This window comes from Dreissena polymorpha, chromosome 4, assembly GCF_020536995.1.
Source record: "Dreissena polymorpha isolate Duluth1 chromosome 4, UMN_Dpol_1.0, whole genome shotgun sequence".
Taxonomy (NCBI): domain Eukaryota; kingdom Metazoa; phylum Mollusca; class Bivalvia; order Myida; family Dreissenidae; genus Dreissena; species Dreissena polymorpha.
Genome location: NC_068358.1, coordinates 94,435,853 through 94,449,876, shown reverse-complemented (window position 1 = coordinate 94,449,876; position 14,024 = coordinate 94,435,853). Strand labels below are relative to the sequence as shown.

Genomic DNA, 14,024 nt, shown 5'->3' with positions numbered 1-14,024 from the left:
GTGCTCTTGTTTTATATCCCGCAACCTCTTTGCGCGTGCTTAAGGTTGTCAAATGATTACGTGATAATTTATTGACCATTCGATAATTACATGTTTTTGGCAGGCGGCACGGTTAAAGAAGTCGGCAAAAATTATTAAAGAAAAACAAAAATGATCAAAGGTCTATTAATTACGTAGATCCACTACTGTAAAAGTCCAGCGAGTTTTGTCAGTTTGTTAATTCACCGATAATTACGAGTAACACCCATCTTATATAAACTGGAATCACAGTTCATTTTTATACTAACAAGTCCTAATACTACACAATAGACATTGAGAAAACACATTTCCTCGATTAGATATAAATTATCCGAGTAGAATAAAATTGCTATGTCATGACTCATGACCTTCGACATTGCACATGGCAGATTTATTGTAACATTTAACCCGCGTTCAATTCAAAGCTGGCGATTCAAATTACAAGTGAAGTAGACTAATGGTGATTCAATAATGGAGAAAGCATTAACTGGATTTAACAAACATGTACGTGTAATAAGGTTTGTTAAACCAGATAACAACAAGGAAAATTTGGATTATTAAATGAAACAGGTAAGGCATTCTCAAGTGTACATATTTCGGATATGAATACAATTCGGATAAACAGTAATAGATATACTATATGTAATCTACAGGTCTTTGGTCCCATGCATTAAGATTGTGTTTTGTTAAGACTCGTTTTACCACAATTTGGTGATTTCATGACGCGAAAAATTCCCAATGGCATTGGTTCCGGACCTGTTCCCAATTGGGTGAAAAAAATCACTGACTAATTATCATTTATTGATACATTATGATGTAAATAGGGTTTGGATTGTCATTGCATTATTAAAGTACTGTTAATTTGATACACATGGAAATCACAAGTTTTATTTGTATGAATTGATTTATGTGACTTAATATGTAAGGATATATTGAATTTGAAAATAGTATTTGTTTGTCATTGATGATGATACTAAGGCTTGGTGTAATGAGGGGTATAAAACAAGCGAAGATTTTATTAAACGCCCAACAGAAATCACTTCTCCTTCTAGTGGCCTCACTTCTCCCTAATTTCAGCTCAGGGAGAAGTCACTTCTCCCTCAAGTTTGAACCTAGGCTGAGCCCTAATTGATTATTTAAGTATTTACAGGGGTTGACAAAATTGTTTTCAGCAACTTGCCCTGCAGGGCAAGTAGCTAAGAATTGTCACTTGCCGTGCTGAAATATGTACTTGCCCTGCAATTTATTCAAAAACTGCAATAAATCAGAAACTAATATGTTTTATTGTGAATTTCTATTGGTTTTCATATAGAACTGTTAACTCATGAACTTCAATAAAGCTAATAAACTGTTTTAAAACACCTTTCACTTGTTTGTTTTTCATTTTGTCCTCATGGTCACAATCATTATGATAACACTTTAGGAGCATTGGAGAGTCCGAAAGGCATTTGGTTAAACTCAAACAAGCCTGTGCGTACAAAAGGCAGTTTTCTCTTTGTTATTTTCGTCCATTAAAACTTGCCAATAGCCACTCTTTCAATCTAAAGATGTGAAGAAATTAGACGAATTGTTTAGCAGTATTAGAAGACCGTATACCGTACTGTATAACATATATTCACGGAATACTGGTATCAGCGCGTAACGGGAACAGGACTCATTTTATCGCAGTGTGGAGAAATCAACATCCAGTTACTTTTAAATCGCCGATTAAAATTTGTTTGTTTGGTAAAGATGTGTTTTAACTTGAAATTTTAATCTTTTTGGCCAGAAATGCTACTCGCCCTGCAGGACGAGTGCTGCTGGAATATTCACTCGTCCTTAGCCGATTTCTACTCGTAATTACGAGCGGGCTAGTGGATTTGTCGAACCCTGATTTACACATTAAAAAAGTCCTTTAGATATTCTTTCTGTGAATTTAATTTGAGTTTGTTTGTATCAATCCATTTATATATTTTATTGCATTGATAGTTTGATTATTAATACAATGGAAAAGTTCATGATCAACAGACTAGCCAACATTGATCGACATCATTTGTCACATTATGATCAGAACTAATGTTTTAAGATGTAAAAAAGCAACTTGTGCCGATTAAACTGCAGTGCAATTGGATTTTCAGGCTCTCTTGCTCCTTAAGGCGAGTGGCTCTTGAAAAAGTCTTCATTGAATGTAGTCATTTGGAAAAAATGAAAATAAACTTTTTGAGATTGTGAAAGGTTACGGTAACCCAAAATAAACTCTGTACATGTGTAACAATTAAAAATAGTTTGCATGTCACCACTGAATTGTATTGCCATTTAGTTCAAGTTTTATCAAGTTTGTTTCAATGGTTTGTTTACAGGAAGTTAACAGTAAATATTGAAGAACTGCAGATGAGCAAATCTACGTTACAAGAGCAATTTACTGAACTTAAGCTTGTACACGAAACAGCGTGTAAAGACAGTGCTGCTAAAATTAAATATCTTGAAGACCGAGAAACAATTGTTTGTGAAACTACATCAAGTTTGCATGAGAGAATTGTGGAACTGCAGGCAGAAAATGAAGATCTAGCTGCAACCTTGAAAGAAACTAGTGAGCTTCTTTGTAAAACAAAGGAGGAAAACTGCCAGCTTAAAAATATGTTAAAGGTAGCTGAAAGTGAATGGCAAGCAGAAAAAAAACAGTTCTTAATTCAAGTGGAAGAATTAGTTTTTGAGAAATCCAAGATGGAAGGTGAATTGACTGAGTCTGAAAACAAGGTGAAACTGCTAGAGTGTGACATTGTTGACCAAAAAGCTTTCACTGAAGAGCAGATAGAGGCTCTGAACAATCAGTTGAAGGAAGAGCAAGAAGAGTTTGTGCAGCTTAAGAATAAACTGGGAGATTTGGTGTACGAAAAGTCTCAGTTGCACATGGAAATCGGTCATCTTGAAGCTCAGATGAAGATCATGAAATCTGAGTGTGAGGAAACTAAGTCAGAAGCTGACAAGGCTGTTGTCAGCTTGCATGATCGGGTTGTGACTCTGGAGAAAGAGAGTGAAACATTCCAGACCAAGGTATCGGTGCTTCAAAATGAGAACGAAACCCTTCAATCGACACTAGAAAAGTTCCAGGTCGATTTTGATGAGTACTCTACAAAAAGCATGACAGAAAGAGATGAAGCTCAGAGCAAGATTGTTGAGCTTAGTGAGCAGGTCGGGGCACTCACTGAGCAGAGAGAGAAACTCAGTAAGGATCTTGACGAATGGCAGCTGGAGAAGACAGAACTGGACATGGAGATAGCTACCCTGCAGGGAAGGGTCAAAGGTAGGGACTTGGGTTTAGGGAAGAGTCAAAGGTAGGGGCTTGGGGTTAAGGAATGTTCAAAGGTTGGGGCTTGGGTTTAGGGAAGGTTCAAAGGTAGGGGCTTTGGTTTAGGGAAGGTTCAAAGGTAGGGACTTGGGTTTAAACTTTAGGGAAAGGTCAAAGATAGGGAATTGGGTTTAGGGAAGGTTCAAAGGTAGTGACATGGGTTTAGGGGAAGGTTGAAAGGTAGGGGCTTGGGTTTAGGGAAAGTTCAATGGTAGGGGCTTGGGTTTAGAGAAGGTTCAAAGGTAGGGGCTTGGGTTTCGTCAGGAAGGGTCAAATGTAGGCACTCTGGATTTGTCAGGGAACTGCTTTCTCCTCCTTTCAGCTGATAATGTCCATATTGCCAATGCCAAAAGGGTTCTAAAAACATAAAATGTGCTAGATCTGTTTGAAATTGAAGTGGTATGGTGTCACATGCAACACTAGAAGGGTATTTTCCTCCCAAATGTTGTAATTTAAATGGCACCTTCTGTATTTCTATTACTGCTGAGGAACTTATATTACCAAAGACAATTATGTATAAGATGGATCAATATTCTACCATGAACATTGATCAAGTTATATATATCACTGTCTTGAAACTGTTTTTTATATCCAGTGCTTAACATTTTCGGTTTGTGTTTACCAACAACTTCTTTCAAACAAGGTTATAACAACCAATTGCCACAATTCACATGGGCATATAAAATGAATCTGACAAGAATAAGCAACATCGGCTGTTGTAACATTTGTTATTTATGTATTTAATGAATGTAGTAGAAAAGTATTGTGCAAGTGAAACTTTTGAACATTTTTTACAATTCTATTGTGAAGAATTATTTCCATTGGCAGTGCTGGAGATGGAGAAAACAGAGCTGCAGGAAGACTATGAGACACGGCTGGGTGAGCGAGATAGGGAGCTGGTGAGGGTGCAGGGGGACTATGAGACGCTGCTGGGTGACCGTGACAGGGAGCTGGTGAGGGTACAGGGGGACTATGAGACGCGGCTGGGTGAGCGAGATAGGGAGCTGGTGAGGGTGCAGGGGGACTATGAGACACGGCTGGGTGACCGTGACAGGGAGCTGGTGAGGGTGCAGGGGGACTATGAGACGCGGCTGGGTGAGCGTGACAGGGAGCTGGTGAGGGTGCAGGAGGAGAGACTTCAGCTAGAGAGGAACATGGAACAGTACGGCATTGACCTGCTCTCCAACGCTGGCCACCTCAGGACTGTTCAGGAGCAGCTGCAGGGGTATGAGAACTGGCGATTTGGGTCTTTCAAATATGCTTTTTTTAATTATTTTTTTAGTTGGGACCCTTGCAAGTGGTTGTTTTTGGAGAAATAATTGCAAATATTGCAATTTTCCCCTTTAATTTTTTTATTTCAACATTTTAGTTTTGCCTGCAATGTAAATTAATTTTCATTTACAGAAGGATTCAAACAAACATGAAGGGTTTATCTACATTTAAAAGACAATCAACATTTTTACTAGTATATGTATGTAAATGTGTCCTCCCATCATGTCTGCTACTGAACTATTTGCAGTAAGTTAACAGAGCTCCAAACATTGGAAGAAGACCACAAGCAACTGAAGGCAAATATTGCAGAGAAAGAGGAATGTCTGTCTAGAGTACAATCAGAATTGACGGCTCTCCAGCAGTCTTGTGAAAGGTAAGGGGTTCTTATTGTTATCATTATATTCTTTTCCGAAGATAAGCAGATCCTTGTATCCGGGAGTCATTTCGGACAGTCGTGTAAACTTGTGGGGGGGAAAATGGGGCTGTTTGGCAGGGTACAACTGATTCTGCTGCATGAAATATGAGCATCCCATAAAAGCTTATTTTGAAACCTCTGCATATTACATAGGCAGCATATTGTACAAGTGACATTTATTTAACAAGCGATGGCATTGCCTGTCCTTTCACAATCATCCAATCAAAATCTGTTTTTGGCAATGTTTTTGGTTATTTCATTTCTGATATGTTTGCACGGTCAGAAAAAGGCTGTCTTATAAGATGATGCACGTTCTCAAAGGCATTTGTGAGTTTGCTATTTTTATGCCCTCAGTATGGTGGCATATTTGGGTCAAACTGGATGTCCGTCAATCCGTCTGGCATTCAATCTTGGATGTTTTTTTTACAGGTTTTCCGAAGGAAAAAACTGGTAATTAGATTGGCGAATGTTGGCGTCAATAGGATGAGGGGGAAAAAAAAGATGGGGGACCAAATATGCACTCATTTTAAAAATGTTATGATATGAAGTTCTTTTTACTTAGCAACCACAGTGATTTTTAGCTCGACTATTATATATGAAATATATATAGTGGAGCTATCCTACTCATCCCCGGCGTCGGCGTAAGCGTGCAAATGTTAAAGTTTGCGTACCACCCCAAATATTTCCAATGTCCCTTCACATATTGCTTTAATATTTTGCATACTTCCTTACCAACATGACCCCTAACCTACAAACAAGAGCAGACAACTGTATCAAGCTTTTTGTAAGAATTATGGCCCTTTTTTCACTTAGAATATGCATATTATTGATAAATCTATGTAAAAGTTTGTGTACCACCTCAAATATTTTCAATGTCCCTTGACATATTGCCTTAATATTTTGCATACTTTTTCACCAACATGACCCCAACCTACAAACAAGAGAAGACAACTGTATCAAGCATTTTGTAAGAATTATGTCCCTTTTTTCACTTAGAATATGCATATTATTGATAAATCTATGTTAAAGTTTGCGTTCCACCTCAAATATTTTCAATGTCCCTTGACATATTGCTTTCATATTTTGCAAATTCTTAACCAACATGACCCCAATCTATAAACAAGAGCATACAACTGTATCAAGCATTTTGTAAGAATTATGGCCCTTTTTGTCCCCTACCGGTTTCACCGGAGGGAACTTGTGGTTTTTCGCTCTGTGTGTCTGTCTGTGAGTCTGTCTGTCTGTCTCACTTTTCTGGATCCTGCGATAACTTGAAAAGTTCTTCATATTTTTTCATGAAACTTGAAACATGGATAGATGGCAATATGGACATTATGAACGTTATTTCATTTTGTGCCAACGTCAAAAATTCTGGTTGCTATGGCAACAAATGGACTAGAAATACTGCTGAAAATGGTGGTTTTCTGGATCCTGCGATAACTTTAAAAGTTCTTCATATTTTTTCATGCAACTTTAAACATAGATGGATGGCATTATGGACATTGGACGTGGAATTTCTGACAATGGTGGAGCTGGTAGGGGACATATATTGCTTGGCAATAGTCTTGTTCCATTAAGAATATGCATATTATTGATAAATCTATGTTAAAGTTTGCTACCACCTCAAATATTGTCAATGTCCCTTGATATATTGCTTTCATATTTTGCAAACTTCTTTACCAACATGACCCCAATCTATAAAAGAGCAGACAACTGTTTCAAGCATTTTGTAAGAATTATGGCCCTTTTTTGTCTTAGTAACTGAATATTTTGTTAAATTTTGTGTTTAGATCCACTTGACTTCTAAAGTATCAAAGCTATTGCTTTCAAACATCAAATATAATAAATTTTAGTTAAATTGCCATAACTTCTTTATTTATGATCAGATTTTATTAATACTTTTGGCATGCATGTGTATATGGACAAGGCCTTTCTATATCCACACAAATTTTGACCCCTGTTACTTTGACATTGAACTTAGGGTCCGCGTTTAGGTTTTGAAATCTGCGTTTAGGTTTCGAAAAAATCTCTTAACTTCTACCAAGCGTTTATAGGTCATCCTATGGTGACAGCTCTTGTTATTACTTTGAGAAGTATGTTAATACATAAATATTAATAAGTACCTTCATAAGCCCTAATCAGCTTAATATTTATATAATCCAGATAACCAACATAAAATAATAACGTTAACAATAATGTAACAGTATGCTGCATAAATGTTTCAGAATTTATATTTATTAAAACTTAGTAGAATCAAACAAATATACATCATGTGAAAGGAAAAATAAATAAAACATCAGAAGATAAAGTATTTCAATTCAAATTGTTAAACAGTTACATTTGGTCATTGGGACATGATATACATCAACTTCTGTTGATTATCAAATTTCACAAATTCTAAAACAACACCTTTGTTGAAAGGTTTTCTGTTAATTAGCTGTGGTGGTTGATTGTCAGGTTCAATTTAATGAATATTTTTATGTCCCCCACTATAGTAGTGGGGGACATATTGTTTTTGCCCTGTCTGTTGGTCTGTCTGTCTGTTTGCTCCAACTTTAACATTTTGCAATAACTTTTTCTATATTGAAGATAGCAACTTGATATTTGGAATGCATGTGTATCTCATGGAGCTGCACATTTTGAGTGGTGAAAGGTCAAGGTCATCCTTCAAGGTCAGAGGTCAAATATATGTGGCCAAAATCGCTCATTTTATGAATACTTTTGCAATATTAAAGATAGCAGCTTGATATTTGGCATGCATGTGTATCTCATGGAGCTGCACATTTTGAGTGGTGAAAGGTCAAGGTCATCCTTCAAGGTCAGAGGTCAAATATATGTGGCCCAAATCGCTTATTTTATAAATACTTTTGCAATATTGAAGATAGCAACTTGATATTTGGCATGCATGTGCATCTCATGGAGCTGCACATTTTGAGTGGTGAAAGGTCAAGGTCATCCTTGAAGGTCAGAGGTCAAATATATGTGGCCCAAATCGCTTATTTTATGAATTCTTTTGCAATATTGAAGATAGCAACTTGATATTTGGCATGCATGTGTATCTCATAGAGCTGCACATTTTGAGTGGTGAAAGGTCAAGGTCATCCTTCACAAGGTCAAGGTCATCCTACAAGGTCAAACGTCATATAGGGGGACATTGTGTTTCACAAACACATCTTGTTCACATCTATTTCTTGACAGAAAGGCCCAGGATAATTGCCACCATCCATTCTTGTTTTCTGATATAACACAAAACATATTTTTACAAACTATACCGGTATACAACAAATCAACACATAAATATCACTATCTGTATATGTCCGAATTTTAACATATCCGAAATATAGTACATCGAGTGAAAGACCTACTTTTGATTTCAGAAATAGTTGGTTTCTTAATTAAAGTGATATTATGGGCAGTTTTCACTGTTGAATTGAGCTGAGAGGAATTAACAAGTCAAAAGAGTAAGTTAAAATGTGGTTACTGACCAATTATCTGCAACTCATCTTTCTACCAGTTGTTTATAAAAATATATTTTATATTACAGGCTTTTTCCGCTCCATTTTGTAAAAAACGCCACACTGGAATTTTGGGAATTTTGCGTCGTAAAAAATCCCATTTTGGAAAAAAAAAATAATCGCAAAACTGGCTAAATTGGGGAAAAAAATCGCATGTAAATAGTGTTTCTTATATTTCAAAGAAGCTGTTAACTGGTAAATAATAGTTATTTTGTAATCATATTATAACAATTTTACAAAATATCATGAATATTTGTAATAAGTGTACATTACCATGCCTATGTTAATAAAATATAAACAAACACAGTGTCAGTATTCAACATTTCTTAACCACAATGTCAAAGTAACAAGACAATAACAATTGCATATGTGGCATCAGCTTCTGAACCGGAGGTCTTTAAGTTCTCACAAACTAATTCTCCTCTCTTTCATGTCTCGGAATTTGTTGCAGAGGAGCTCAAGATCATCATTTTGGAAGGTTTCTGGCCCTTCCAAAGCAATCATCATCAGTCACGATAGCTTGGTTTGCAGGAATGTGCTCCTCTTTGGAGTGCAGAGTAAGTTCATGACGCTGAAACCTCTTTCTACAGCTGCTGTACTAGCTGGAACAATACACATCAGCTGTACAAGCTTATAAATGAGAGGAAATTAATTCCCTGGAATTTAATATTTTAATACCCAACTACTTTTTGACTTATACATTGTTCTCGAAATTCCTTGATGATTTCAAAAACCTCCACAAAATTATAGTTAAAAGAATAACTGATTATTGTCCCCTACCGGTGAAACCGGAGGGGACTTATGGTTTGCACTCGGTCTGTCTGTCAGTCAGTCACACTTTTCTGGATCCTGCGATAACTTTCAAAGTTCTTAATATTTTTTCATGAAACTTGAAACATGGATAGATGGCAATATGGAGATTATGCACGTTATTTCATTTTGTGCCTACGTCAAAAATTCTGGTTGCTATGGCAACAAATATATAATTAAAAAAATACTGACAATGGTGGAGTTTCACTGGTAGGGGACCATTTTGCTTGGTAATCTCCTGTTTCAACTTGAATAACAACAAGTAAGAAACAAAGCTAGGAATGTTTTGTGCTCCTAACTACCGTAAATTTGCAGCCATAAGTCGACCTAAAAACGCTGCCAAAATTGACTTTAAAAGTCAACTCGACTTATGGATGAGGTACTAAATAAAAAAACATATTTCTGTGCCGTTTTTTTTAAGTAATAAATCTCTGAAGCGGAGGAATGATGACTGTTTACGGCAAAGACCTATAGAATAGAATGTAATCTATAGGTCTTTGTTTACGGTAAGGCCGACTCGTCTTTTACTTAAATGTCCGCCGATAACAAAATACTCCTGTTTACATTGGTTTTTAATTCATTAATCTTCGTAATAATTCCAAATAAAAACATGTAAAAATAACTTCGAAAATATTAAACATTTGTGACATGCGGTAAAGTGGTGAAAATTATACATAGCAATTTGTCTATTGATACATCGCCCGTTGTCTGCTAAGAACAATAGTAAATCGACTGCTGACACTTGTACCCATTTAAAGTTAATCCGTGTAAATACAAACTGTCAACAGGTGCAGGTGTCTTTATGCCACCAATTATCGCTTCTCGGCCTTTGACTAAGATCAAAGTGTAAAGTGTAGTGTTGGCATCCTTTCGATCAATTGTGTCTTTATTGAGTCACGCCTAAAATAGTTATCCGTTAATGATATGCACAACGGTTCTACTACAAACTACTTCTGACCAATCAAAAATAATTACTTGATAGTTGGATATGCCTTTAACCAATCGCTATTGTTCAACTTCACATGATATATTTTTTGATTGGATGAAGGTGTGGTTTCGTTGATTTATTCACAACTGTCCCACAGTTAATGCATAATCGTTTCGTAAATAAATAGATCTTATCTTAGTGAAGATTTCATTCATTGTTTGATTATAATAATATTACGCACTCACCCTGGATTATTAAAAAGTGTAATTGGACATATCAAATACACAATTACTTTGGATCATCTGCTTAGTATTATCAGATAAGACGTTTTTCCAGAATGCAGAAAATATTCCTCGGGTATCTCGTGATTTACGAATATGTATAACAGTCGAATAGCGAGCGATGCGATTGTTGGTAAATTCACGTGTTTCACGCATAATGGCGAAAGCGTTGTTGATTATTTGAGAGCAAGTTACAATTATTTTGACCATATAATGAATTTCTGCGTTCAAGATTTTACCGAATTTTCACATCAATAGCACTTACATTTGAATACAAAAATATCTGCTCATAATATAAACACTGAAAGTTATTACGTTAAATGGGATACTAATTTTGATTTGTGAAAAATATATTAAGTTCGAAATAATCAATGATATGTTATTATGATTTTGAACAATATAATATATTTTTCGTGATAATAAATCATTGAAACGTTGAATGTTTCGTTTTAAATATATTCTTATTATTAATATCCCAAAAAATGTCAACTGCCGGTACAGAAGCCCTCAGAACCATGACTAAAACGTCACTTAAACATGTCCGAGATATTGAGGAAATTTACCCCCCGACTTATGGCAGAGTCAAGGCAAAAAACAAGTTTTTCTAGCCACATTATACCCCTCGACTTATGGCCGAGGTAGACTTATGGCCGCGAATGTACGGTAAACAAAAATACCTCAACATGTACATCTGATGTTTGAAGCTTCTGTACTCTGCACGGAGTAGTTTTGGGAAGTCTATGTCTGGTGGAGCCTGGGTTGTGTGGCCCTTGAACTTTTCTTCTTTGGCAACAGCATAGTGCTGCACCAAAGGCTCAAAGAGCTGCTACAAATGTGTTAAAACAAAATAAGCCTTTTAAGCAACAAATATTCAAGTGAAATTAAGTAACAGTAACTTTATTACCAGATTTACATATTTTTTAAAGGCATCCATGACTTTAATTATTGTGAGATAAATCTGTTAAGTAACTGTCTTCATCATACATTTGTATATTAAAGTGCAAGCCGCAATTTGCTAACCGTGCTATATTCAGCCAAAATATCTGGTTCTTGAGGAAGCATCCGAGGGTCGAGGATCTGAAAGGCGCTGAACACAGGATGGCAGCTGAAAGCCTCCTCAATTTCTTGTAGAAGACTCAATAAGACTAACAGCTGTTTCCTGGACAAAGTCCTCTGTAGACAAGATTTTGTCCCCACTGAGTCTCCTCTGCAGAGGGGTGCACTCATCCATGATCTGCATGATATTGTCAGCCTTAGAAAAATACAAGTCTGAGTGTGCATCCGTCTTCTTGAATGATTCCTTCAGTGCCAAAATTTCAAAGTTTTGCACCCACCTTAGTTTCAACGTCACAGAAGTTAATGTCAGCTTTTTGTAAAGCTTCACTGACTGAGTTAATTGGTTTATAGAGATCACATAATAGAAGTATCATGTGGACTGTGTTCTTGTTAGTAACTGCCATTCTAACCCCTTGAACCTCAGGCTCTTGTTTCTCTGCATACAGCTCATTGAGGGAGCTCACGATGGCTTCATACCTGTATTTTTTATTTTAAATCAATTTATTTATGTTATAACTATTACAATTTATTGAGTCACCAGAAAGACTATTTACTACTGTTGAAACAAGCAAGTTCAAAGAATTGACATAACTCTGGAATTACATAGTTGATCATGACAGAATTTACAAGTTCACAATCAAAGTATGATGACAAGTATGATGGACGGACGATGCAAAACCATTATCCCTCCACCTTGGGAAAGGGATAACTTAAACTGATATGTTATTGTAAATTCACTTTTTTTAAAGCCTTGTGTGTTTGTGATTTTAAGAAATGACTTATAAAAACAATTTAAAAAACAAATAGATATTAAATTTAGAACTATAAACATAAACATATGTCATGTCAGTACAAGAGTTATATACAAATATACTTCCAAAATCTTATACTTTCACAAATATGGTTTATCACATATTTTATCCCTGTCAATGAAACGATGACATGCATTGCCGTGTGAAAGCCATCTTGTTGCAGCTGCTCCTATCAAGGGGATGATCCTATCACCATAGGCCTCCTGAACAGACTTAAAAATATTGATTGTTCCGGTAAACATTTTTCAACTACCTCATGGTTTATTTTGTTGTGAAATAATAAGTTCTAACCATGATTTTTAATGATTATCATGTAAAAATAAAAATATGATATAAAGAGGAATATACCACAAATACTGAAAATCTTCTAGGTGAATATTTGAAGAGTTTCCAAATGGCCAACAGGGTCTCATCTGCATCTGCGAGCGTAGGGTATTTTGTTATCAGATGTTTCATGCAGAGAGCAAGCCGATGGTTGCGGCAATTTATGTAAAGGCAGTGTGGAGCTACATGCCGAAATCACCTTTGGAGTCCTGAAATAAAATTTTCATATGTGAGCAAATAAAAACAAACAATTCTCTAGGACATTTTTAAAAGTACATATTATATATAAACTATATGGTTACCATAGTTATATTATCAGAATGCAGTTACATGTATCAAAGTAAGGTTAAGAAGTTAAATTTACCAGTGACTTCACCACTCATGACATTTGTGCCATCAAATCCTACGAATCGACACTTTCTAATATCAAGGCCTTTTCCATTGCAAAAACCGAAGTTTCGTGACCATTGAAAATAACGAAAAAACTCATATTATATGCACAAATTGTTCACTACAACTGCATTAAACAACACATAAAATTTTATTCTCAAAAATATAACCGTATTTGTGCGTAAAATATGGGAGGTTTAAAGTTGATAGGCGTAAATGGGTTTCGCATTTTGAGCACCTGTTAGTGTTAAATTATAATCGTTCTTTTCTTATTGCTTTCATAATAATTTTTAGTCATTTTAATACTATCAATTTTATAAAATGGTAAAGAATTAATAAAATATTTACTTACAAATCGATTCCATTCAGAATTTCATTTGACGGTTGCAGAATTATTGGGAAATTAGCAGACTTTGCTGATGAAAGCGTTGTACATAGCGTTCTTGAACAAACCATTATGGCTAAGTTTTTGGTAAATTCCAGCACATGATGAAGGATGTATTAATATGGGTAATTAAAACTGGGTTTATTATGATGATTTATAACTCATTTCAACTTTTTCTAAAACCCAGCAAGCGTTTCATGTTTAAAAGCCACCTTTTGGCATCCAAAAAAAAATAAAAAAAATGATTTTTTTGTTGGTTTCGTCAAAATTTGGAGTCAGCGGGTCCGAAAATCATTTTATTAAAAAATTCTGGCCTAAATGAGCTTGTCCGGGCCATAACTATGTCATTCATTGTGAGATTTTAAAATCATTTGGCACATTAATTTGTTCACCATCATTGGACTGTCGCACGAAAGAATTACGTCAAAATCTCCAAGGTCAAGATTGCCATGACAGGCTGTCAAGCGGTCATACTTTTTCCTACTTTTTC

The 14,024-nt window shown here is 35.7% G+C and overlaps 1 protein-coding gene across 2 annotated transcripts in view; it reads left to right on the top strand.

The window, feature by feature from the left end:
* LOC127877360 (hyaluronan mediated motility receptor-like) overlaps positions 1–14,024 on the top strand; it is a 73,919-nt gene that overhangs the window by 38,644 nt on the left and 21,251 nt on the right. For both annotated transcript variants that reach the window (XM_052423111.1, XM_052423110.1), the window contains exons 11-13: positions 2,358–3,301; positions 4,175–4,571; positions 4,866–4,991. In XM_052423111.1, coding sequence (XP_052279071.1) covers positions 2,358–3,301; positions 4,175–4,571; positions 4,866–4,991 — 1,467 coding nt within the window. The remainder of the gene's footprint in view (positions 1–2,357; positions 3,302–4,174; positions 4,572–4,865; positions 4,992–14,024) is intronic.